The 26,610-nt window shown below is 40.6% G+C and overlaps 1 protein-coding gene across 1 annotated transcript in view; it reads left to right on the top strand.

The window, feature by feature from the left end:
• LOC103533726 (transmembrane protease serine 11E-like) overlaps nucleotides 1–21,297 on the top strand; it is a 37,474-nt gene extending 16,177 nt beyond the window's left edge. The window contains exons 4-10 of the mRNA XM_008499620.1: nucleotides 3,378–3,445; nucleotides 6,700–6,863; nucleotides 16,495–16,533; nucleotides 17,595–17,790; nucleotides 18,715–18,974; nucleotides 19,717–19,859; nucleotides 21,136–21,297. Of these exons, the coding sequence (XP_008497842.1) occupies nucleotides 3,378–3,445; nucleotides 6,700–6,863; nucleotides 16,495–16,533; nucleotides 17,595–17,790; nucleotides 18,715–18,974; nucleotides 19,717–19,859; nucleotides 21,136–21,297 (1,032 nt within the window). The remainder of the gene's footprint in view (nucleotides 1–3,377; nucleotides 3,446–6,699; nucleotides 6,864–16,494; nucleotides 16,534–17,594; nucleotides 17,791–18,714; nucleotides 18,975–19,716; nucleotides 19,860–21,135) is intronic.
• The last annotated feature ends 5,313 nt before the right edge of the window (nucleotides 21,298–26,610 follow it).

Here is a 26,610-nt window from a genome sequence, read left to right as displayed (position 1 = left end):
ACAGTGTGAGCTGAAAAAACAGGATAATGGTGAGATGCAGAATTATTCATGATAGGATAGGAAAACAAGTCTTGTTCAGCAAGTTGTAAAGCAACTTCTGACTGCAAGAAACAAGAAAGAATTTCCTTTGTAGCTGCACTGGCATAGATTGGAATGTTCTGCCTTCTTAATTCACCTTTAGTACTACCCACTAATAGTTACTATAGTGACACAGATGGACCTGTGTTCAGGAGTGAAGTCCATTTTGTCTCAGAAGATTTTACAGTGTGTAAAGAAGTTTTGTAAAAAGGACAGATGGTACAAAATCAAATCAAGGATATACCAGATGGCACTAACCTAAACTAGCAAGCAAACTTGAATTCAAATAAAATATTTTTTTGACCAATGCTAAAATAAAGGCTGCCAGGAAAGTGCTGCTTACCTGAATGGAGTAGGACTTAGCACGTGGTTAAGAATGCTTATAGAGAGACCTTGTCTGCAGCACCAGCTGTCCCCATGGAGCAGTTGCTAGACAAGGGCCAGGAAAATAAGTGAGTTTAATCAGCAGTGAATTTCAGGCATCTAGTCATGACAGCATCACTTCTGAGTGGCTGTAATCAAAGCAAAATGCTTAAAATTAGTGTAGATCCTTCTCCCAGGCAGGACTGGTGCCCACTTGGTTACTGGACCAAGTTCTAGATGCTTTTGCTTCCAGGGTTGTGACTCAAGCTGAAACAAGAGCTATAAGCACACTGGAGAGAAATACTCACTGCCTGGATGTGAAAGGCTTTGCCACATGAGACAGAACATTAATCTTTCAAAATTATTATCTGAAGGCATCTTGTGACATCTTTGGCATAAACTCTGTATGCAGATAAAGATTACTGTTAATAATTCGTATTACCAAAATTTTCACTAAAGGGAAGAGGAGATTTGGGATGGATTTGTATCTGTCAAACTAATCCATCAGCAGGTGGAAGGTCTTTCCTGATAAGATACAGCAAATTAGATAAGTAAAGAATACTGGAACCAGAACCACTCTCTAGTTGTTTATCTATTGGTGATGTAGTACTAAGGCAACTCTTAGAGAGGGGAAAGGTAGGGACAGTATGTAACAGGAAAAGTGGCTACTGTCTTATTCAGATATGAAATTATAAAAGAGAATGGAATAATACAAATCCAGTAATTTTGGTATAATTTAAAATAATTTCCTTGTTGTTATCTCCATAAAAATATCATTTGGTTTGAACTTTCTCAAAACAAAGTCTATTGCTGATAGTTCAACTGCATTTGGATTCCTTAGATCCTTTTCACATAAAGCACTGCGTGTAATTGTGCTTTATCAGATATCACTTGAACTCCGTGTGCTGCAGCACATGGTGTTCCTGATCAGACTGTACAAAACAGCTGGAAGGAGGTCAAGGTGAAGAGGTAAGGAGAAAGCTAAACATGTCAGGAGTACAAAACCAACAATACAGCTCCTCAGGCTGTAGCAAAGACACAGAGTTAAGGATCCCTGTATCTGCTGCAGAAGTGCAGGTAGAAAATGCAGCAAACCCACTTGCAATCTCTGAGACAGTACAGGGAGCTTCAAAACACAGTTTCCAGGAGACAAAGAACTCAGGAATGTCATACTGACTTAACCCTCCCTTGCAATTCTTACCCTCTTCATCCCTAAGCTTAAAGCCAGGCTGCTTTCAACTTGAGTCTTTAGTAACCTAGAAGCTTGAGGTCTCCCTCAGCCCATCCCAAGGCTCTTTTTTTTTTTGTTTGTTTGCAAAGGTCTCAAAGTTCTCAGAAGTTCTCAGAGGCAGTGTAGCCAAAGATAGCACATGCCATTGCATGCCACAAAGCTGGCAGTGCTGCATTACTGCGTGTTTCTGCTTACACAACCACCAGTGAAGCAGTTAACACTGCCACAGAAACAACGAGCAAATGATAGAATTCAAACCAAACCAAAATGGGGTTTTTTTGTCTCAAGGCAGATACTTCCAATAAGGGGTTGTGGAGGATCAGGGTACAGAGTTATAGGAAAAAAAAGACTTGATTTCTTACTCTGTGCCTCAAAATGCAGTGGTAACAGCTGGCAGTCTCCAAAGTGTCAGGATAAAACACATTTTTACGTATACACAGCATCTTGTTACAATTGGTGTATTTATTTTGTCTGTTTCAAATGCCAAAGTAATTCCAGGTAAATGCCAGTATCAGCAACATTGGTCAACTCAGACCAGGACAATCAAGAACTTTTCATTTTATTCCTTACTAATATACAGTTCAAATCACTTTAAAATAATAAAAGATGTGCCCTTTTTATCCTGAAAATATTCTTCAGTAATGACATGTCACATCACCTCGTGAGAGCCAAAGTTGGACAGAGGGGCTTTGTGTTCTTTGGGAGGAACTGCCCCCAGGTTTCATGTTTATGTGCTTGGTTCTGTATCTGAAAGATTTCAACATACCAGAAGTTGAAGAACCATTACTTTTTGCTTTCTTTCAGAAGGCAGAAAATCTGGAGTCTTGCCTGAGCCAGATATCCTTCATGGGCTAAAAATTACAGAAAAGACAAACATGATTCTGTAAAACATTTCTATATAATTATTCCTGTGATGCATTTGGTATTTACAGGATACATTTGATTTACTGGGTCTTGCTGGTAGGAGGAGCTGCATAACTCCCCAGTGACTTTGCTGTTTCTCAATGGTTCAGTGATCCTGAGCCATTCCAGGAAGAATTTCATGGCATGTTATATCACACTGCACGGTCCCAGGCTGATCCTGCCATCCTGAGGCCATGTTCAGCCTACAGCAGGATGTGGTTAGGCAGGCACCAGCAAAATTGTCATTTGGGGATTGATTCCTTGCCAGTCCTAGATTTCCAGTTTCTGATGAGATTGCTTGGCAATTCCCTTAGCATGTGGCAAATCACAAAGATGTTTGGAGTGGTGTAATTTGAGATCACTGATGGTTTTGCTATAAATTTCTATAGGATCAAGGATAAGTGCTGCATCAGGAAGGGTCCCTGCAAGAGGTGCAGGACAGAGCGTGGCATGCTGTATCCTTTCTGTAGGTTATCTCTTGAGGGTTGTGCTTTTGGAGATTGCAGCAGGGTGTTTCAAGTGTGTTTATAAATATCCCCCTTTATGTCTGGGAGTGAACAGGACAAGACTATAGTGGCATCCTGCTGTAATCACAGGATATTTAGAAAAAACTATTTCTGATGTACTTGAGGCCAAGTGGGAAATGGTTAGGAAAAGTCTGTGACAAACGTGATCTAGAGGCTGGGCTGGATTATGTTTCTTTGCTCTGTAAACTGTTAATTTGTTTCCTAAATGCCCCTTGCAGCAATGTCAGTTTCCCTCCTTTTTTTGTTGTTATCTTATATTTTTCTTTTTTCAACAGATCGACAAGACATTTAACAATTCCATTTTAAGGAAAAAATACATCAGTTCACGATTAATCAGAGTGAGGTATGTGAGATTATAATAAATGCATGCAGCTGAGATAAAGTAAAATGTAACCCAAGCCCAGCTAGAGAGCCATTTGATCTAATTCAGTAAAGTGTATTTTAAATAATACCAGAGCATAATCCCCAGATGAACCTAATCTTATTCTGGACCATGCCCTCCATTGGATCTTGATGCAGGAGAGAAACTTCAGTGAAGTCCAAATTCTGTACAAGTTTGTGTTCAGATCCTGAGGAAGCTTTAGCTAATAAAGAACATATAATTTGAGCTATCTGAAAATAAAGAGACTTTTCAAAACTATTTCCTCCACTATAATCCAGGTGTCCTTTATTAATAGCACTCCTGCTGTGCTGAGATTGTCAAGTAAAGCCCAAACCTGGCTGTGCTAGTTCAGAAGGTCCTACTTATCAGAGTTGCATCTCTAAGAATTGGCACGAGTAGGTGTGGAGCAGGATGCAAACAGTAGCAGCACAACAGAACATGCATGGCAACTGCTTCTTAGTGTGCTCCCTACCTCCAGCTACTTCCTCTTGGGATTTCCTGAAGGAGTCGTGGTTTGTTTAGCAGCCCCTGCTGAGTTATTTTTGAAGGACTTGTCCAGTCTCCTCTGGACTCTTGGAAGCTGTGCACCTCAATCCTTTAGTAAGGATTACTTGTTTAGTAAGGGGGTACTTGTGAAGAGGCACCTTCTTTGGATCATTCACTGGCCCTTACTTCTTCTGCTGGATGAGGTGATGAGAAGTTGACCTCTGTGCCTCCTCTCTATGCATTTAGTGGTATCAGACACTGCCATCATATCCCTTTTCTCTTTCTCTTTCATGTACCCCATGAGCTCTACTTTTAATCACCTTTTCACCTTGCTTCGTATCTCTTTCAGGTCTACTGTCCCCCCTGCTTTTTGAGAACAAGGGGTCAGGCCTGTGGCTGGGATTATGATGAGGAATGTTTTTTTTTATATCTGATTTTTTCTCTGTTCATTTCCCAGTGATACTTACTGTTCAATTTGTTTTTTAAACCACTATTGAGTGCTGAAAATAACAATTTTATAGAACTGTCCATTCTAATACTAAAATCTTGTTGCTGAATGACAGTGCCCATCACTTTGCAAGTAAACCTTGAATATCTTAATAATCAAATGCTAAAGCTGCAAGACTAATGTCCTTTCACAGAAATAAGATCTTGAAGGACTTCTCCTTGGTCTAAGGTTTGTGACATCCTTCTGCTTTACCTTTAGCTTAATCCCCAGTTAGGCAAATCACACAAGTTATTATTTGAATGTAACTTCAGGAATATTTTTTGATATTGACTGGAGTCCTGCAAGTGTAGACAAGATGACTGAAGGATCTGAGAGTCCAATTTGTAGGGAGAAGTAAAATTTTTCATTACTTCCTAATTTCCAAGGACAGACTGAGGTATTTATTGTGATGTTTGTATGTGCCAAAACTTGGTTTGTTTATTTTTTGTTTGGTTTATTTTGGGTTTTTTTGTTTGGTCGATTGGCTGTTGTTTGTTTGGGGTTTTTTTTCAAATATAGAAGCTTGATGCCTCTGTATGTGCTCAGACTCTCAAGCAGGGTCACTGTTGTGAATTTTTTTGGAAAGTACTAGGTGTAATGTTTTGGGTGAGTATAAACAACACATAATAAAGCCCCCTACTCACTGGCAAAGGCAAAACAAATCTTGACAGAGTGTCTTTGGCTCTGGATCTTTGCTATATAGTGAGTGATTCAAGGCGGGATGAAATAACCCGAGGGTTTCGAGAGGTGTGGTGCTTGCAAGAGCTGATACAGTAATTCCAGTTTGGCACAGCACAGGAATAGGAGTGGGGGGGAGGTGAGGGAACACCTCAGAAATGCAGAGCAACACCCACAGTTGGACCAGATAGTATCTGGAAAATAAATGGAGTGGCAATCAGGCTGAAGTTGGCACAAAGGGAAAAAGAGCCTTGTTGGGAAGTCCTTGTAGAGCTACTCAGTCTCAGTTATGAGATCCTTGAGGCAAGGAACCTACCTCTGTGTTTAGCTACAAAGCACTCAGTGTGCCTTGGTGTGCTCCTAACACATGGCCTTTTATTTTCCCTTCACTGGCCATAAGAGGGATGTCTATTTCCTTTGGGTGTGTGTCCCTTTAAAAGATCATAGCCTGATTGCTTAACTCCTATATAAGCCACCTGCCTTCTATTTTTAATTTTCTTATTTTTACTTTATATAATTACAAATTACCAAGATAGTGAGATATAACTGGAAGATCTTATCTTCCTCTTTCCTGTCTGAATGATGCTTAAGACAGAACAACCTGCTTTTAGCTCACCTCCTGTATGAAGTAACTGTGATTCCACCTGCTGTAGGTTATGTCATTGCTTCTTGGCTTAGGTAGGAGGAGGCACAGGAAAGAGGATTCTTGGTGCACGTGCTTATCTTTGCTGTGTAATGACTAAGAATAAGCCACCTGCAAGCACAGAGCAAGATTCACTACACCAGATTAGACTCTGCTGTTTGTCTGGCATTCAGACTCTTGCAGTATCTGGGGCTTTAGGGAAAATTAAATACTACTACTGGGTGAATTCCACCTGTTAAAAGATTTTTTTTTTCCTTTTTCCCCCCTCTGATCTCCCCAGTGTGGATGCTGATGCATCCTTTTGTGGCCCATCTCTTGAACTGTGATAGATAGTAGATAGATAGATAGATATAGATTGTAGATAGATTGTAATAGGTTGTAGATAAGCTGCTGAGATTCATTTATTGTTGCATAAGGTGAGGTTTTCAGTCATGTTCTCCCAAGAGGCATTGGTTGTGTGGTCTCTCCCCTTTGCTTAAGTCTCTTTTTGATGATGATGATGGGAAATTTTTATTCTCTGTATGTGTGAGGTCCTGGAAAACTGTCTAGATGCCATTAACCATCTACCTGCTGTCTCTGAAGTGCTGTGCATCGTGCTTTTCATTGCAATCAAACCAGTTTATTCCCTCCAGCTCCTGTGTCCCAAACATGTAGTCAGTGACTGCTTTTAGTCTCCATTATAAGATTTTTCTGGACATTTATTCATAGAATGTATCATGCTGCCTTCTAGCCTAATACAAACTTGAACATGCAGCATTTCCTTGGATTTATTTTGGCAATTCCTTCTCTCAAAAACGTACAAAATGTTCAAAACTATCTCATCCTTGATGTTACATTTCCATTGCTAGAGGAGCCAAGATAACAACTAAGAAATGCAGAGATGGGCTGAAGGTAACCAAACTGTGTTTTGTTCATTTGTAGCCCAGAAGCTGATGGTGTGATGGCAGAGGCTTTGCTCACCTTCTGGTTCTCCTCCACGGATTCGAGAGATTCCTTGAGACAAAGAGTTGAAAGGATCTTACGGAGGAGTCTGAAAAAATACACAGGGCCCCTGAGAATAAATGTCAGATCTTCTACCATCTCCAGTAAGTATATTGTATTTCTCCTCACGATAGTTCTTGCCCTTTTCTGATTGCTGGGATTTGATTTTTCCCTTCTGCTGATTGTTACTGAGCCTGGATGACAGACCTTCTTGCTTATTAAGTTAGAACAAAATCAGTGGCAATGTGTAAACTCTACCTCAGTTTTAAAAATATGTCTTAAATACAGATAAACAGGAGCAGTTGCTTTGTGGCTTTGAAGGTACAGCCTCCAAACTGCAGTACCAACCTTATGCTACCATCAGGGTGAAGAGTAGAAGCCTTTCCACAGTGCTTCAATACACAGCAACACAAACATGCATCCTGGGCTTTGCTCCTCTGAAGAGCCTGAAAGTGCAGCATCTGTGCTTCAGTGGCAGCAGGAGAAAAAACAATGCACTGGAAAAACATAGTTGGTGGGGCTATGAAAACCCTTGCAAATTCCCCAGGGGAAAGGAAAAGAAAAGGAAAATGTTCTTATCTGTGTGACTTCTCAGCTGAGGATTCAGCTCCTTTGCAGAGCAGACCCACATCTGCAGGATGTGGGGATTAACAACACTATTTTTTATTTAGGGAATTATCAAACAGACACTGAAAGGCAGGTTGCTCCCCTCATCTACACTTCTAATCTGTTAGGGAATTTTTGTGCAGGCTTAGACCTTTGTCTGTGACTTAGCTTTAGTTACATATGGTCAACATTCTTCTGGCTGCCAGACTTTTCAAGAATGAGTTGGTAGTTGAAAGGCAGGGGAGATGCTTGGCCATTTGTTTTTGCAGACCTTCTGCAAAAGGGTTGTACTTCTTACTCCTAGCAGAAGGGTGACAGTACAGCACATGGGTGGGTTCTTGCTGCTTGCTTTTCCACACTGGGCTACTTGACCCAGCAGAGAGCCCTGCAGAGGCCAGACAGCTGTGTTGAAAGAACAAGAAACCTGGGCCAGATTCCATGCTGAATGGATCCAGGCTTCCTCCCACTCAGAAATGACAAGGAGTAACCTCTTGTTCTGCCTCTTGGTGCTTCAAGTATGCACATTGCATTGCAGCAGTGCAGTGAAACTCAAACATGAGCTGTCACACATCCATCGTTTCTTGATGAGCCAACAAGTCTTCCCTGTTGGAATGGTACAAGATGGTAGGTGACATTCCTTTGAACTAAGAAATCACCATTTCTCTGCAGTGTTGCTTGTACACCAGTAGTTCCTGTTGAGCAAAATGCACGTACAATTTGTCCCAGAAAGAAAAAGTGTGTGAGCATCAACTAGAGAGGTTTAAAGAGGGTTGGGTTTTTGTTTTCTGTTTTGGTTTTTGTTTGTATGTTGTTTTATTTTTTTTTTCAAAGACAGGTCATGATTTGGTGAACTTTGAATCTTCAGTTTAATGTGGTGCCTCAAATGAAGGATAAAATTAGGAGTACAAAAAACACTTGTTAGAAAAGGGCTGTGATCTTCTCATTGAGTTAATGTAATCAGCTGCTTTTGTTCAGTCTGGTAAATGTGGGAAGTGACTCAAAACTCGGTTATTTGACCTTGAACTGCATCAGGTCTGTTACAGTAATACAGTAGCTGCTAGTTTAAAAAAATGAGCTGAATCAAAATGTTTTCATTAAATATTTGGTGCCAGTAGAAGATGGCATCTCTGTGTTACTTTGATGAAGCTGTATGATAACATTCATGTTGCTTTTTTTGGCTCTCTCAGCCTAACCATAAAACACTGACTGCATAGCTCTGCTACTCACTACACAACCAGGATTGTGCAATTGTTACATGGGATACAAAGAAACATAAACAATACCTTGGCATTTCTACGGGGTGACAATAAAAGGTTCCATTTGGAACTTTGCTAATAGGGTTTCAGGAGTGCTCTGAGGCTTAGGCAAGCTCTTGTTGGTGCTGCTGTTTAAGAGAACCAGATTGAGTGAAGAGTACAGAACAGAGAACTCCTGTGCTTTTAGAGGAGAGAAAGGTCTCAATTTATAAAGCTTGTCTTCTTCCTCACCCCTGGAATTTTCAACAGGTCCTGGAAGTCCAGAGAGGGATCCAGGTTTTGCATTTCCCACTTGTCTCTCCCCTACTGGAATATCCAGTCCAACATCAGTATTTAAACCAAGGGAAGATAAGAAGCCCCACATTTATTTCTGTGCTCTGCAGTACTTTTCTAAATTTTGCTTCACTGTAGCTTTGATGGTTTTTCCCAACTGGGATCCTGCAGTCTCAGCATATTTTCTTATTGGCTTGTAAAAAAAAATCATTAACCTGTTAATTGTAATAACTTTATCAAAAGATTCTAATTTGGGGGCCATAATATACAGCTCAGTTTAGCTAAGCATAGCTAGCTAGTTGAACAAATCCAGGTCAGGCACTTATTTACATTGCATGCTAGGAGGAGGGTCTGATAAGGAGAACCTCCTTAAGTCTTCCTCCCAGGATCTAATCATCTTGTTGTTCAACACTGTGTCTCAACTTCCACTTCACTCCAAAGGATTTGCTTTGGAGATCAGTTTGAACAAAATTCTGCAAATTTGATGCAATGCTTGGGATCTTCAGCTGCAGTTCAGGGCAGCAGGACAAAACTCAGCAGTGTGACAGCCCAGGGGTAAAACTTCCTTTGCTTCTCCATTCCTGAGGACTGGGAATAAAGCAGGGCTAAAATCTAAACTGACAATGTTTTATTAGTTCAGGTTTTTTGAGAAAGAGAGAGAAGATTGATCCAACAGGTGTGAAAAAAAATTAAAAATGTACAAAACTTAAAGGAAAAAAATAATATTGTCGGTGCTTTGCATCATCTATCCAGTGGTGTTCTTGACTTCACTAAATAGTAGGTTTTCTTGACATAGGACTGTAAAAATACATTAATATTGGGGCATCTTCAGATGTGTTATTACTCAAGCCCCTGATTTCTTAGTTAGCTTAAATAAACAGAGGGCTAAAGAAGCCCACTGGCCAAGGACAGCAGCATCTCCAAACTTCCACTATAGCTTTGATGGAAAATGGGAGGTGATAAAGATCTCTGCTCCTGTGTACAAACCCCACGGGAAGCCCAGAGATTTTTCAGTGGAGAATCAAGCAACCTGAATCCTATGTTCTCTGAGCAGCAGCGTGAGGGCCAGCAAAATGAGATATCAAAGTTGGGTGACTTGGAAACACCCACGTTAGGACTCACTCTTCCAATGGCACTGAAGGAAGAATGTGTCAGAGTTTGCCCTTTATATGGTTCTGGCATCAAAGAAATTTCCTTCAAGGCTGGATTTTTTCCCCCCCAAGGTTTCTTGGTTGGAAAGCCACCACCTCATAGCTCGGATCACTATTAAGCAAAGTGTAGAGCAGTTTGCAAGACTATTTCCCTTTGTCAGGTAGGTTGGAAGTCTCCCAAAATGTATTTTTGGGAATGTGCTTCTGACGTCAGAGAAAAACCTGATCAGAAGATCACTGGCACTGTTCAAAGTGAGTAGGTAGTATTCCCACCTGTTGCACAGCCCAGAGTTTTGACCATGAACAGTGAGTCATGAATCAGTTTTGATCAACAAGTCAACTGTTATTATTTCTGTTTATCTGCCATCTGGGTCTTGCTACAGCTCCTTAACAAATAAAAAGTACAGAACACAAGAGCCAGATGCTCACTTCTTTATCAAATGTTCTTTGAGAGCCACACAGATGCCTGTCTGACCCCAATGACTGAAGAATGTTTCATCTCAATTTATGCAACAGTCTGGTTTCTTGTACTTCACCAGCAGACTGGGGGAGTGGAACAGGACATGGATCTGCACATTGGGAAATAAAGTGGAGATTTGACTTTCCCCCATATGAATGCCATTAGCTTGGTGCAAGGTGGAACGTTGCAGTGTCTGCAACACTCCAGAGAGGCAGACTGAAATGGGAGGCACAGAAATGTATTTTAAAATGAATATTTTGCAAAGACATGCTTGTGTTAAAGTAATTAAGCAGAAAATCATTCCGGCCTGACTTATTAGATGACCCGGATAAGTTGATTTAATTAATTTCTTCATTCAATTTTAGTTTTCTCTTTCTCTGCCTTGCATGCAGAGGGTGCACGTGCTTTGGTCTGCCCCTGCTCTAGTGGTACCTTTATTGCAGCCAGAGCATGAGTACAGGCTCTGCTAAATAACTTTATCACTAAAAAACCTTTCACACTACAAACCTAACAGGTAATTCCCCATGCAGCTCTCTCCTTGGGATGAAGTTGATATAAATATGCTGTGAGGCATGGACCTGTCTGTCCTCATGGACAGATTTAAGATGTTGGGGAGGAGAGGAAGAAGTCATGGATGTGAGGACAGGTCCATTGAAGGGGAGGGAAAGGCTGGGTGACAGGGACAATTAGAGGTACAAAGCCTTTGTCTTGTTTTCACCAGGTTACTGTCCCCTGTTGAAGCAATGAGAATTGCATCACCTGTATCTAAGCCATGTTTTGCTGCTTCTATGAGGGTGTACAGCTCTAGGGAGTTCACTCCTACTGAGGGAACAGGGAGAACGTTGGAAAGTTCACAGGGAGTCGTTTTAGGTTGTGTGCACTGTGTCACCACACAAGAGGTGAATTTCCTGCTGAGCCCCAAGCCATCCTGCAGGAAGCTCCAGCATTTCCTTCCAGGTACTTTTCTTGGGAACATGACTGCACCTGCTGCTCACTCCTTTCATTCCCATTTCACTGCAAGACCTCAGGGCCTTCATGGTCTTTAATGTGATTAAAGAATATTAGGGCAGAGCTATTACTTCCACCTCTGTCTGCACTACAGGACAGATGCATGGTGACTTTACTCTTGGCTGCTCAGGTTGCTGACGCACTGGAACTTGCCAGAGATCCTCTCTGTGCCTGCCTGCACTGTTGTTACCCTAAATAACAGTGATTTAGGTGAACCCACTCTTTCTGACTCACCTGAGAATTTTGTAATTCTCTCTTTTCAAGGAAGTTGTTATTAAATGTGACAAAGGACAGTGGGAAAAATGCTTCCTCTGCTCCCTCTGCACGTCACAGAGCTGTGCCTCAAACACAATTGTGTCCAAATATGTGCTGTTACTACTGAAGAATGTACTTATTTTTTTTTTTAGTATTTACAATCCTCTCCTCCCTTCATACCCCATTTGAGATAATCTCTACCTTGGAGGAAAAACAACCTACACAAGCAAGATGTGGGAACTGGATGTAACAAAGGATGGAACACCCAGTTTGCCTTTGAAGTCAGCAGTTACATTATGACATACAGAAAATCATGGAAGAAAACTTATAGAGAAAATCAAGTTTTTTTGTGGAAATCCACATCTGTGAAACTATATGTAATTGGGTAAAGATTTTAAAAAGAGATTTCTCATCTATAATTTTGCAGCCATCTCTTATCTTTTCCACACTGAAAACGCATAATATTCCCTAATAATGTGTCTGCTTGCCTTGCTTGAACTACTTCATTACAACATCTGCTCCATTTATATCACTGAGAGTGGTTATTTGCTTCTTAATATAAACACTGACACTAAAATGAGGCAGTGAACACCAGATGAATTCTTCTGATGGTCCTAATATTATTTAGAGATGTAGCAAGGTAACTACATATGTCTGAGAATCTCTAAATACCTCAGAGATAAGTGGTCACATTCACTCTGCAAACATTTACCTGGCTGCCAGATAGATCCATGGGCTTTGGACACTGAGCTCTCTTAGAAATCCTGGCCTTTACTGGCTATTGCATATAAAAAAATACCAAAATAAAGATGCTCTTGCTTTCTCTTCTTTTCTTTCCATGTTTGCTCAAACACATCTATTGAGGAGTAAAAAAAAAGTTGTTTACTGACAAGATATTAATTTTAAATTGGGACTGCAAGTCACTGTTCTCATTGGTAGAAAACTAAGACCAATAATTTAAGGGTAGTTTAAGGTTATTGTGCTTACTAAATATGTAAAATAACTGTATTAACAAAATTGGTGTCTCGTTGGAGAACAAAGCCCTCTCTGAAAGATGGAATCTCAAACCATGTTTTAAGCTGGGATTTTAATTTAAACAGTAGTTTTCTCTTTTAAGTTAGGCAAGCTCTAATTAAACAGCAAGTTCCATTTTACAGCTGGGCAACGCATGTTCAAGTTGAACTTGTTCTTGTTTACAGCTGGAGACTGAACACTGTTTTCCTAAATGTGACACAAACAACTATTTTTGCAGCTCTGTGTGGTTGAGACAAGATATGACACTTTAATTGTTACTAATTGATGCTTTTTCTTGGATGTGCAAACAACTGGGGCAACAAATAAATGAGCAGGGCAGCGAAATTGTCTCTCGTGCCTTGCGAGTGATTGCTTCAAGGCAGGGCTTACAACACCTTGGTAGCACAAAGCAAACAGCTGTGCTGTTGACCAGGCTAAAAATGTCAAGCTAGTAACAACAAATGAAAGCAAGCCCAAACAACCTGATTTTCAGCAAATCCCAAAAGGGTCCCTATTTTCATGGGATTTACTGTGGGATCCGCTTATCTGAAAACTGAGTCAGTTCATGATTCCAAACATGTACGTTTGGGATCTTGAATTTGAGTCCTTGGTATTCTGCCCTTCATTTCACTTGCCCTGATCTGCATGATATGTCCCCAGGTCTGGTGCCAGACACACTTGCCTTCACCTCTTAAAAACTCCCTTTACTTTGAGGTTTCCTCCCTTGCTGTGGTATTTTTTTCAGTCCTTGGGTTGCAGCTCTCAGTGTGGAATACATGGTCAGGTATCTGCCAAAAGTCTAAAGCAAAGGTGAGCTCCTACCCTTTAATTTACTGACAGGTGTCACCAGCCTTTTTCCATCCAGTGGATGGGTTGGAGAGTAGTCCCAATATATAATAAAATCCACTAAAATTCAAAGCTGTATAGACAACCTAGTGAAGACTTGTAGCATGCTTGTGTGAGACTTATTTCTCCAATTAAACACCTCGGTCTCACTAGAAGCAATGGGTTAATTTTTGCCAATGTGAGGTTTGGACTTTTTTTCTATGTGTCTTATAAAAAGGCAAACAAAGACAGAGAGAGAGGTGCCTTGCAGGACAGCTGAGTGACTCACAGCAAAACTCAGTGCAGTTCATGCCAATGGAATTGCTTCCGGCACCGCTCTTGAACAAGCTGGTTGCTCCTTTTGTCTTCTCGATAAGCTTTGCAACATAATGTAAGTGTTAATAATTGAGTGCAGACTTCATAATTAGTCATTAGGAGGTAAATATCTCTCCACCCAGAAGGGAGCTAAAAAAACATTATTATCAATATTGCAATTGAAGGCAAAAGGTGCTCTGGCTTAGCTGATTATATTTGTCTGTCTCTTATCAGTTTCCAGCTACAAAATATTAGTGTGACCCAAATGATGAGCTGGTTCTGAGGGCTGTATGAATCTCTAGGAAAACACTGGATGCTAATCATAGTTCAAATAAACAGATAGGGCCAGATTTTTCAAAGAATTTATTGCCAGTATAATAGGTGAAGTACCCAAATCCTTAGCACAGCTGAGCATTGATTTTCCCCCCACCCCTCCTCACTTTTAACTTATCAAACTTACATCACCATTGAATCCTTCTGCTGGATTAGCTTTTAACTGTCTCGTATTATTACATTTTGATTTAAGGGATCTTGGCAACAACCAACCATATTATCCATGGAAATTCACAGAATACAACCAGCATTCCTGAAATGCAGAGGTACTTACACTTCAGGGTCTCCTTTTGCCTTCCTTTCACAGGAGCTGAAAAAGTACAAGTCAGCATTTTTACTGAAAGGAGACCTTCCAAGTTATTGCTTGCCCACCAGTAAAGTTTAATTATCTTTATTATGTGAACAGTTCCCATTTATACTGAATAGGTCTGTGCTGCTATATATATGTCAAATTATAATTTATCTCCCATACTTCCAAAAAGAAGCAGTGGCCTCATGCACATTTCATAGAATCATAGAACTGGCTGGGTTGGAAGGGACCTCAGAGATCATCAAGCCCAACCCTTGATCCACTACTGCTGCAGTTCCCATCCCATGGCACTGAGTGCCACATCCAGTCTCTTTTTAAATATCTCCAGGGATGGAGAATCCACTACTTCCCTGGGCAGCCCATTCCAATGTCTGATCACCCTCTCCATAAAGAAATTCTTTCTAATCTCCAACCTAAACCTCCCCTGGCACAACTTGAGACCGTGCCCTCTTGTCTTGCTGAGAGTTGCCTGGGAAAAGAGCCCAACCCCCCCCTGGCTCCAACCTCCTTTCAGGGAGTTGTAGAGAGTGATGAGGTCTCCCCTGAGCCTCCTCTTCTCCAGGCTGAACACCCCCAGCTCCCTCAGCCCTTCCTCACAGGATTTGTGCTGGATCCCTTCACAGCCTCCTTGCTCTTCTCTGGACCTGCTCCAGCACCTCAATCTCCTTCCTGAGCTGAGGGGCCCAGAACTGGACACAGGACTCAAGCTGTGGCCTCACCAGGGCTGAGTACAGGGGCAGCCCTAACACTGCCTTTGCCTTGTAACTTTCTCTGCAGCCAAGCTGTACATGCACTGGAGTTCTATTTGTTTCCTTTTTTCTGTCATAGTCTGCTTGATGTTATATTTAAAAATGAATGAGTACATGTCTAGTAATGGTTGATTGCAAACATTCACTTCACCCTGCATGCCAGGAAGTGTCAAGCCCACAAACAAAACACAAGTGATAGAAGCAAAGTAGGCAACAAGTGTGGGCCTGAGCCCTTTGCAATCAAGAGACTCCTCCAGGCTTACTGTGGTTTGATCAAAGCTAGAATATTGTTTTGTGTAGCTGCAAAGATAAAAGAGAAATTAGGTAAGTTGATAAGAACAGGGATCTGTTGAGAAAGGCTACACAGCCACAAAAGGTGAAGTTGTGGATGCTGTACAAGAATTACCATATAACTTAAACGTTGTATTGAAGGTGTAATTTTCTTTAATTTAAATTTTTTTATATTTTTTTTTGTTTGTTTTTTACTACTGGCAACTAGAATAGTAGCTCTGGTGAAAATGCTCTTCTGGAAGAAAGGAAATAGACTTCTACCTTGAGTTAATGCTTGTTATTGTCAGCATGCTCACAGTGTATGCATTTTCAAGAAAGGAATTGCTAGAACCTTCTGTGCTATAAAACAACTTGCTGCTGTCTTTTTTAGTATTAATCATGTACCAGATACCCTGTTGCTTAATAATGTAGGAGAAAGGAGAGGGTGCTACTGCTATTTTAATCTGGCACTGCTGCAGTGAAGTCAGTGGCTTCTGATCTTGAGGAGGGCACAGAGTGAGTACCAGCTCTCTTCTGGCCTTCATTCTGGTGTAAAATGTGGCAAGTTGATTTTTTACAGAAAAAAATAAAAAACTTTCCACTCTAAAAATTTCTCCCCAGCAAAATTATGGATCTTGAGTAATACTGGGCTTGTTTTGTATGTGCTCCTCTCCAGACACATCAGGGTCCAGCACGATGGGGGAGACCCTGTACCTGGTCCTCAGAGGATGTTGGCTGGAGAAGAGCAAGAAGCATCGCAGAGAAGAGTGCAGTAGCCAGCACAAGATGTGACTACATATGAGCTATGCTGGCTTCTCTAGCAGCCCCCCTCAGCCACACCTTCTGCAGTGCCCTGTGCTCAAATAGCAGATAAGAAACCTGCCTTACCCTGACTGTTTGTTTGTTTCAGGTATGGAGGCGAAAAGAGCAGAAGCCCTCTTCAATGACAGTAAGTGAGGGCTTTTTAAGCCTGGTAAATCTCTGATTGTTTTAATCAGCATTTATGGTCTCTGAGCACTTTTCCTGGCCCTCGAAAGCCTTTTCTCATCCTCTTGCCTAATGAATGTGACCTTGTGCTTCACACAGATGAGTGGGGTGTTTAGAACCCCTGCTCAGCCAGGAATCTTCTGGTATATCTAGAAGGCTGGCTTGAAAATAATGGTGATGGTGTGAAAATCCCTTCTAGGAAAACTCTACACCCACAGCTGAGTTCCCTGATCATTTTGTTTGTTTTGGTTTTGTTTTTTTGCAGCGAGATGTTCCTTATGCTAAAAGCATCAGCAGTTCTGTGAGAAAAGGGCAAGTGCTGAGAGCCCTATAGAAATTTCCAGCATTGGGCAGAGAGGAAATAATGGAGATTCTGCTGCACAAGTGTCTGTGGCACACTTCTGCCTCCAGCAGTGCTGGTGTTGAAAGTGGAGGGTGCACCTTAAACATAAACCCTGCTATCTAGAAAGCAGGTTCTAGCCAGTGAGGGCTGAGCACTATGATGCTCAGGACACTTGTTTATTTCCTACCCTGATCCAACTGCTGTTGATACCAGTGGATTAGTGTGATGCTCTTGAAGTGTCTCTCCAGGTTCACTTGCAGACTCCCATTTCAGTGATGCACTTGCTTGTTCCCAGGTGATACCTTGCTGATGTGATTTGCATGCATGCATGGTAAAAACCCCATGGCTTGGGTCATTCCCATCTCAGATTTTGCCTTGTTTATGTTTTTTTTAGCCTAACAACAAATTACCTGGGATATTAAGGTTGGCAATCCCTGTATTTGAGAATGGGGTGTGTGGTTAAGGTTTTGGTTCCTGATTTGGGCTGCTCACAGAGATAAACCTGAGTGTCTGACCAGCATGACTTTCTACAATAGTCATTTGGGTTTCTAAGAGTGGGTTGTCCATGAGGATCTCTGATTTGGGGGGGTGCAATTTTCCATATATGTTTTCCACAGCAGTTGGCAGGTTTATTTACTAAACAGAAGCATAGCTAATACACTCTTTCTCCTTTTTGACAGTCTGTGGGTTACGGCAGAACAGATCAGTGAAGTCCATGGCAAAATCATCATCCCTGAGAATAATTGGTGGATTGTCTTCTGCAGAGACCGGGGACTGGCCGTGGCAAGCCAGTCTGCAGTACAACAATATCCATCGTTGTGGTGCCACACTCATCAGCAACACGTGGCTTGTATCTGCAGCTCACTGCTTCAGAGAGTAAGTTCCCACTTTAGAGAGAGTCTGCAGCAGAATGTGCCTCGTAGATATCCAGTTGTGCTGCTCTCTAGATTTGCACTGCACCCTTGGCTCCAGGGGAACAACTTTCTGCCTTGAAGGAGGAAAGTCAGAGTTAAGCAGATCCATCACTTGGATGGAAAAACGGGAAATTAAAGGATTGACTCTTTGGAGCAGAAATGGCAACTGTATGAGTGGAAGTCAATAGTCACATTGAGCAAATAAGTACAGAAAATGTAATGTGACTGAAATCACAGAGTATTTGTTTCCTGTTGCACTGATTGTTTCTCAAGGTGCTCCTTCATCTCCCAGTTAGGTTGCTGCACCAGCAGGCTGCTACCAGAAGCTACAATCCCATGTTCTGACCCCTTCATTCAGCACTTTTTTTTTTTTTTTTTACATTTTGTTTTGATCATAGCCTTTCATAGACTCACAGAATGGTTTGAGTTGGAAGAGACCTTAAAGCTCATCCAGTTCCAACCCCCCTGCATGGGCAGGGACACCTCCCACCAGCTCAGGTTGCTGTGACTGCTTTTCCATCTGTGAAGCTGCAGGGCTTGTAAGATGGGACAGCTGACTGAGCAGATGTAAAAAGAGTAAAGGAGTTGAAGAGTTTTCTAGCAGAAGAGCTTTGTGATTTGGTCACACTTTACAGCCACAGAATGGTGAGATCAGGGACAAGGTGCAGGGGAGGTGTATGAGACTGTGGTTGAGAAGGGAACACAGGATTACTCTCCTCTAGCAGCATCCCACAGTTACATGGGATATAGTGTTATGGGAAGTGATGGGTGCCCTAGGAATCTGGTAGGGAGCTGGCTTGAAGGAGCTTTACAATACAGGTGCTCATCAAGTTTAAAATCCCAAACATTTCTGGCTAAATCCTTACAGCACTCTCAACTTTTTCAGCATGAGTCACCCTCAGAAGTGGACTGCTACTTTTGGAGCTCTTTTGAAACCACCAAGCTTGAAAAGATCAGTCAAGACCATCATCATTCATGAGAAGTACCACTACCCAGAGCATGACTATGACATTGCACTCGTGCAGCTCTCTAAACGAGTGGAGTTTTCAAGCAGCATTCACCGCGTTTGTCTGCCGGAGCCATCCCAGACTTTTCCATACAATATTTACGCCGTGATCACCGGCTGGGGAGCACTCACCAACGATGGTGAGTCCTGAGTGTGCTGGGTGACCTGTATGTCACAGAAACAGTGTCTCTGGTTTGCTACTGCATTGATACTTCTGTATCTATACGTTGTGTGGCGGTAATGCTGTGTCTATAGGCAGTAGATTTGTTTAATTTTAAGCAGCAGCTTCTTGTTCTAAAATTAGGCTGGACAAAGAGCTACAATCCACTGAAGCAGAAAACTCTCTCTTTCCAGCCTTTCCACTTCATATTGTGAATTCTTAAGACAGGTTATAACACATAACACGTCCATGCATGTGTTTATATAACACGTAAGGAACATTCTCCCAGTGCTAGCCAGAAGCTACAGATAACTCTATGGGCTTTCAGGTAAATGTGACTTACCCAAGCTCACACTCTTAGCAGGCCACAAGATTTAGCAGTGGAGCCTTAATTTCTTCTAATCTCTCCCAAAATGCTAGGTATATTCTGTGGAACATGTATAAAACATATGGTTTTACACTTAAAGGCACTATAGTATCATGCAATTTTTATTTCTGTCTTAATGGTACAGTTCCTAAGTGAGACTATGAGTATTTACATATTCTTTAGCCTGGACAGATCAACAAGCAAAAAATCAACAAGCAAAACAAGCAAAAAACCCCAAAGCATCTTGACCAGCAAGTCAAGCTGGTACTCTGTAAGAGAACATTAAATGTTCTTCCTGCATCTTAACTACTGCAAAATAATTCTGTTGATAAACATCAAAACTCTGTTCTTTCAGGTCCAACTCCAAATGCTCTTCAGGAAGCGACAGTGAAACTTATCGACTCCAACACTTGCAACAGAAAAGAAGTGTATGATGGGGACATCACACCCAGAATGTTGTGTGCTGGGTACTTGGAAGGAGGAGTAGATGCTTGTCAGGTAACCATAGCTGAAAATCAGCAGTGAAAACTATTTTAATGCTGACTCTGGTATCTGGTTGATCAAATCTTAACTGACAGTGAATTAGTCCTTTAAATAGGCTCAATTCAAACATGATTTAAGTTATAAAATGCTTAAATATGTTATAAAATGCTTAGTATACATACTAAGTATACATACTATATATTTAGTATACATAATTTACCACATAAAACCCATACTAAGAGCTAAATTAGTATAATTCAGAAATTAAACCTCTCAAAGCATGAAATTAAATTCTTACTCTGTAACTCCAAATAGCTGCTGCGAGCCCATTTGCTTCTCATAATTCCTTCTGTGTGAAATCTAACTAACAATTTGCTTGCAAAGTGATCTGACAAGACATAACAGAGATACTAAATCCTGAAATACTAAATATGAGCTATGAATGAAATGTGTCAAGTAGCCAAGAAGGGACATCTGTGCAGCTGGGAAGGAAGAAGTTTAAAAAGTAGCAATTAAGTTGCCAGCAGAAACTGCACTGTCACTCATTGCCATTAAATTCTGGATCATTTTGTGATAGATCTGTTGTGATAAGATCTTAACAGATGTGGATCAGTGGAAGGAAAACTGTCTGAGGCAAAAACTATAAGAAACTAGGTTTAAATGGAATGGTAAGGATACATGTGTGGTGCTGGTTTGCAAATTTTGCAAGGAAATGATTATGTTTAAAAAAACCATAACTTTAAAAAAGGTAATTTCTACTTGTATTATTACCAAAGAATGTGCACCTTAGTGCTGCTTCAAAACAAACCCTTTCCAGAATCCCAGATTTATGGTCAAAACTCTCTGCAGAGTAAGTCTGGGAGGCTCAATTCTTCTGTTCCTGTCTAGCTCAGTAGTGAAGAGACCTGAACAGAAGGGTGGAGCTGCTGCTTAGTTCAGTAAAGCATTTTGGTGGGAGATGGGGAATTGGACTGTTGTGTGAGGATTGCCTTTCAGCCTGTAAGGTTTCCTGTTTCTGATCACCATATCATGCTATTATCTGAATTCAGCATTTGAAAGTGGCTCATATCTTAAGGACATATTGTCTAATTAGTAGATCAAGTTTCCAGTGATAACCTTTTGAAATGTAATTGTTGCAAGTGACTAGAAGAGTTTGTTGAACAGATAGTGGTTATTGTAAAAAGAAAAAGAATATTTCTTCTCTTGTTGGACACACCCTCCTATCCATGGAATTATATTTTCCCTTCTAATCAATTAAATCTTTCTCTTTTTCCCCCTCCTCTTTCTCCAGGGGGACTCTGGGGGACCATTAGTTACTCCAGACTCCAGACTGATGTGGTACCTCGTGGGAATAGTGAGCTGGGGAGATGAATGTGCTAAACCAAATAAACCTGGAGTTTACACACGAGTGACTTATTTCCGTGACTGGATTACCTCAAAAACTGACATCTAGTTCCAAAATCAAAAATAGATTCAGCTACATGGACCACATGTAACTCATCCTTGTCTATAATTCTAAAAGGTTACTTTCTTAGTATATCTATTCCTATGTAGATTTGGTTGAAGCAACCTTTGCCTGCAGGAAGGGCTATTTTTGCTGTCAGAGATCCTAACCCCTTGTGAATTTATACTAAATATATGAGATTGCCTGCCTCATCTTTCAGCCTTGAAACATTCTCACTTCTAAGAAATCTTGACATGCCATAATTAAACATTTAAAAGCTACCCATTTACCTGCTTAATAAAAACAAGCAGTTTCCAGGGAAAAAAAAGAAAAAAAGAAGACTTTTTTCTTCAGCCATGGCCTAGGACTGAAACTGAACCTTCTTCCTCCAGTGAAGCAAATGCCCCAATTCTATGTGAATTCTATGAAGTTCAAGTTACTTGAAAGCACTGTTGTGGAAGTGCTTTATCACAGTACTGTGCTGCTACCTCTGTACCAGTTGCCTTCTAGATCTCCTCTGTGTTCAGCTCACAATATGCTTAAGCCACAGAAACACAAACTCTACCCAAATTTATTAAAACAAGTGTGTCCTGTGAACAACCTCCCTGGAAGGAAACTCAGTATTTATGATAGTGCTAAAAGAAGAAAAAATATTTATCACAAATTAACTGGGAACTACCTTTTTCAACAAATAGTGTGCTTTTTCAAGGGCATGCCAGCTCGTGGAAACCATCTGACTGCACAGAAAGCAATTGGTGATGCTGTCTTTTTTCACTGATGGGTTCATCTCTGCCATGACTGAATACGATCCTGGAGGCTGAAGAGTAATTCCTGTGTAAGAACAGTCCTGATAAGAACTTCAGAGTAAATTCCATCTTTTTACACAGTTTAAGCACTTTTCTATCCAGGCCTTCATTATGAAAATCCAAAATGTCTGTACCAGAGACATGAAAGAAGCTGAAAGCCCCACAGCTGAACCTGCTACAGCTGAAAATTTCCCTGAAGCACCTGCCTCCCCTTCAGCTTAGCACTGGGTCTCTCCTCAGCCTTGCTACTGTGCAAGCTCTCCAATAATCAGCACCCTGGGAATCTGATGCTCAGCATTTCTTGAAAACTCACACCCTAAATTGCAAGTCTACATATGGATGTAAAAGCCTATGTTTAAGCCTTGGTGGTGGTGAAGGGGGATTGTTCAATTATTAGGCTTCTTCCAGTCTTTCTTTTGAATTTCCTAGAAGACAAGATGCCTTATCTCAGAAAGAAACCTATTGCAGGTTTTAGATTACTTCTGTGTTTGAAATAGTTGTATATTTGTCCTGATTCTCCATGTCCATTCTAAAATGAAAAGGATCTTGGGACAGTTAGAATGATAGTTAGATGCAGCAAATTTGTTTCCTTAATTTATTGATGAAGTTTGTAATTTATGCACTTTTGAGTTGCTGCTATTTTTCAACTAAGAATTTACTCTGGGCCGTGTTCAGTTACAAAAACAGAAGCTTCATGGAGTTTTGGATTAGGTCACCTGGAAACACTGTTCTAGTGTTAAGGTCCCCTTTTTTTGAAGGCATCCTTTGGAAAAAAAATCTATTTTTTTGTGCCTCTTATGTCTTTGATGGTGAAAATCATGGCAAGTGTTCTTTAAAATCAACTGATTGATTGCAATTGAAAGGAAACAGTAGTTCATTTTCACAGATAGCTGAGGCTTTTTTTGCACTATCTTTTTGCCTATCAGATGGAGGGGCAACAAGAAGGAGGTGAGGCCCAAATTAGATACAACCCCTATAAACTGGTTCCTACCTCACACTGCAAGTGATATGTAAATACAATACCTTAAAAATGGGGAAGGCAGCCTGTAGTTCAGATTTTCTTGTGAGAGGCCAAAAAGCCAAGAGGTGTGTGGGAGAATGTCTACCTTACTCAGGGAGTCCTGAGCCAGCCAGATGCACTTTTCACTAATTTTTTCACAAACTGTCTGGCCTGGGTTTGTCTTATAGTCCATGTCAGTGTTTTATTTATGATGACTCTGTTTTCTGCCCTAGAACTGTGTCATTAAATAAAATATTTTTAAAAGCCTTTTATTATTGTTGATGTTAAGATTTAGCAAGGATTTAAGTGAGTAAAGGTAATGTATTTCATAACATTAAATGTATTTAAAAACAATTGCTCTTTTTTTGGTTTTTTTTTTTTTTGCTTAATAATAACCAAGCTGACAATTGATTCAGGATAGACTAATCCTCCTTATTTTGAGAAAAGATTATTCTAATAATCTGCAGCTCTCTCTGCTAATTCCCTATCCAAGGAATTGTTTGTCTTTAGCTTTGGCAGGACCTTTACAGATGTTTTCAGCCAAGACAAAGTGGGATATCTGCTTTTCCAGAATACTCAAAGGTGAATTTCAGTTCAGCAAATGCTATGCAAATTTGAGAATGGATTTGAAGCTTCATACAAGAATCCACCACCTTTCTTGGGACCTTGAAAAAGCTTATCCTGGTAATGTGACATTCCTGGAAATTGGCTGCTCCTGAGGTTTCCCAGGCAGATTTAAAGCACCAAGAAACAAGTTCCAAACTTCTGGTGATTCAAATTGGGTTGTTTGAGGTTTGCCTAATATTCATTTTCAGCCTGGAGCACAAGCAGGAAAGAAATAAGAAGCTGATTGCACAAGGCCTAAGCATGTGGGAAGGTCGGGTTGGATAACATTAATCTGTCACTGAGATTCCTTATGTAAGTAAAACTTGCAGAAATTCTGTATCCTGCTAACAGTTTCCAAAAGCTGAGAACCAGAAGTTATTATTAAACCCAATGAGTATTTATCTGGGAAATCACAGCCTGTGTTAGGGTTGCTTGTGTGTGGAAAAGCCAAGTCTTGCTTTTGGAAATGGATTCGTCCGCATCTCAGTGTGAAATCAGCTCAGGTAATTGGTGCCCTTGTTTATCTGGACCAGGATTTTAAGAACATTGTTAACGTCATTTCTAGGAAGGTGGCACTTCATAGAGCAGCCTTAAGTGACAAGAAGTTCCTTTGGATCTCCCCACTGGGAGTCCTTTTAAACGTGCCAGCAAAACTGCACTGCATCTTGTGCCAAAAAGAGGAAACAAAGCCTTGCCAGCTCCTGCAAGAGCTGATGGCAGAATGTTTGGACACCCATTGAAGGGCATTGGTGTGGAATTTATAGCCATTTCTGCACTGGCCTGTGCACTGAAATGAATTATAGTGGCCTTAGTGCTTTCAAATAACATTTTTAGTGAGAAAATGATGTAGTTTTGTCTGCTAATTTCCTTATTAAGTAAATAAATTGTAAATAAGTAAATAGTAAATTAGTAAAATAAGTAAAAAGTAAACAAATGTACACACAGAGCCCAACCCCAAATTCCCATTTTGGAGTCCCCCTTAATAATGTGAAATCATGTCTGAAAATTGAGAAATTAATACACTGGGAAAAAAACCAAAGTGCAGGCAACTAGGACTTTCCCAGGAGATGGAAAGGAAATATGCAGCTGTCTCAGTTTCAGCTCCTTTTGAAAATACTGGCTCTAAAGATGTATTCAACACCTGTGTGCAGAACGAATCTGCAGGAGTGCACATAGCCTGAGGTCACAGGGATCTTGGGCATGAAAAGACTCAGAAGTCCAGAGGTGATGCTGTTCTCCTGCAATCAGCTGCTCATTGATTCAGTAAGTCAGCAAACTGACAGCCTTCCTTCATCCCTTCTGCCAATCACAAAAGCTGTACCTGACTTTAACAAGGTAAGATTAAGGAGTTGAGATTTCTTTTGAATTTAACCAAATTCACTAAGCTTTTTGGGTTATGTGTATTTTTAAAAGGGGAGGCTATGGGGAAAAAGAAAAGTCAAACTTCTCAAAATTTGCAGGCTTTGGTTTGGTACCATCAACCTAAAGAGCTCCTGGGTACACCTAATAATTGATGCATTTGGGAACCAGTTTCTTTGGCTTCTGGATTAAATAGAAACATTTATATTTGCCAGTTTATCTTAGAGTGCCCACATTCATGGTTTCACTGATGGTTATTGTTTGCTTAATTACAGGTAAACTGTTAAGTGGGAATAAACTGGATGTTGCTGTTTCTCTGTTTAGGGAAATGGCTTTTCAGCATTCACTGTTACTATGCAAAATCTGTTTCGTGTAGGATGACAGCACATCAGAGTGACTGGTACCTTAAAAAATGCAATAACCAGGACAAGAATATGGTATGTAGCAGATTTTTTAAAAAAAAAAAAAATAATAAGAATTGTTAGTGTAACCTTAAAAGAAAAAACTTTAATCAGATTCATTTTTATGGAAAGAAACCACAAAACTTAAAGGTGAAAATCACTGACAGAACTAAAAATTTGCAATGAGACAAAAATGAAGCTGGTATATTTTTCTATCATTAAACTTTTTTTTCTTTTTTCCTTCTCTTTATAGCTGGAACTCCTGTTAATCCTCTTTATAAGATATATGCACCGCTCTTTGAAATTATTGAAATAAGAAAACGATTTCATTCTTGCCTTTTCTGTATTAAGTGAAAATACAAAGCAAACACCTGTCTTAATATAAATTCCTTTACTGGGAAGAATCCACTTGATGCTATCCTTCAGATCTTTCAGTCTTCTAGTGACCTCTACTGGTTCTTTGATCTTTCCTACATCTGTCTACTGTGTCACAAAAAAACTGTGCAGCAAATGCCTTTATCCTGATCAAAGAGCAGCCCTTGCTTGAACGAGCACAGTGTTGTCCAGATTCTCTTAGAATTCATTACTAATTCAGTAAAAAACCTGCATGGTGAGTTGGGCCGAGGTGTAAATCTTGAGGAAGGCGTGCAGGGTTGTTAGAACTCTGTTAGTTGGAGATAAATGCAAAACGAAGAGGTCAAAACTTGGGTCTTGCCCCTGCGCTGGCTGCTGTGACGTTTTCCAGCTGTTGCTTGCGCAGCACCATAGATCCCTCCCATTTTGTCCAAGATGTGCTAATGGTATTAAGAAAGATTTACTTATTTTAAAATTTAATATTTAAACTCCGTCTCACCCAGTGGCCACGAAAGGGAAGGCAGGGTTTATGTCGAAGGAAGGGTTTATGTTTAAGGAAGGTCAAACAGCCTGATGGGGAAGGGGGCATTGACCTCAGGAGCAAGACTCTGGACCGTGCGCTTGCTCCTTTAACCTGGTAACGCTTGACCCTCATAAGGACTTTAAAAAAAAACCTCTTATTCATTTATTTACTTATTTAGCACCGTGCTGTGTTATTTTGGGGGCAGAAAGGGGTCGTTTTCTCAATGGTTTATGCATCTCGCTCCGGTCACTAAGGAGACGCACGCCTCCCGCC

The sequence above is a fragment of the Calypte anna genome, chromosome 4A (assembly GCF_003957555.1).
Source record: "Calypte anna isolate BGI_N300 chromosome 4A, bCalAnn1_v1.p, whole genome shotgun sequence".
In the NCBI taxonomy this organism is placed as follows: Eukaryota; Metazoa; Chordata; class Aves; order Apodiformes; family Trochilidae; genus Calypte; species Calypte anna.
This window is presented reverse-complemented; position numbering and strand designations above follow the sequence as displayed.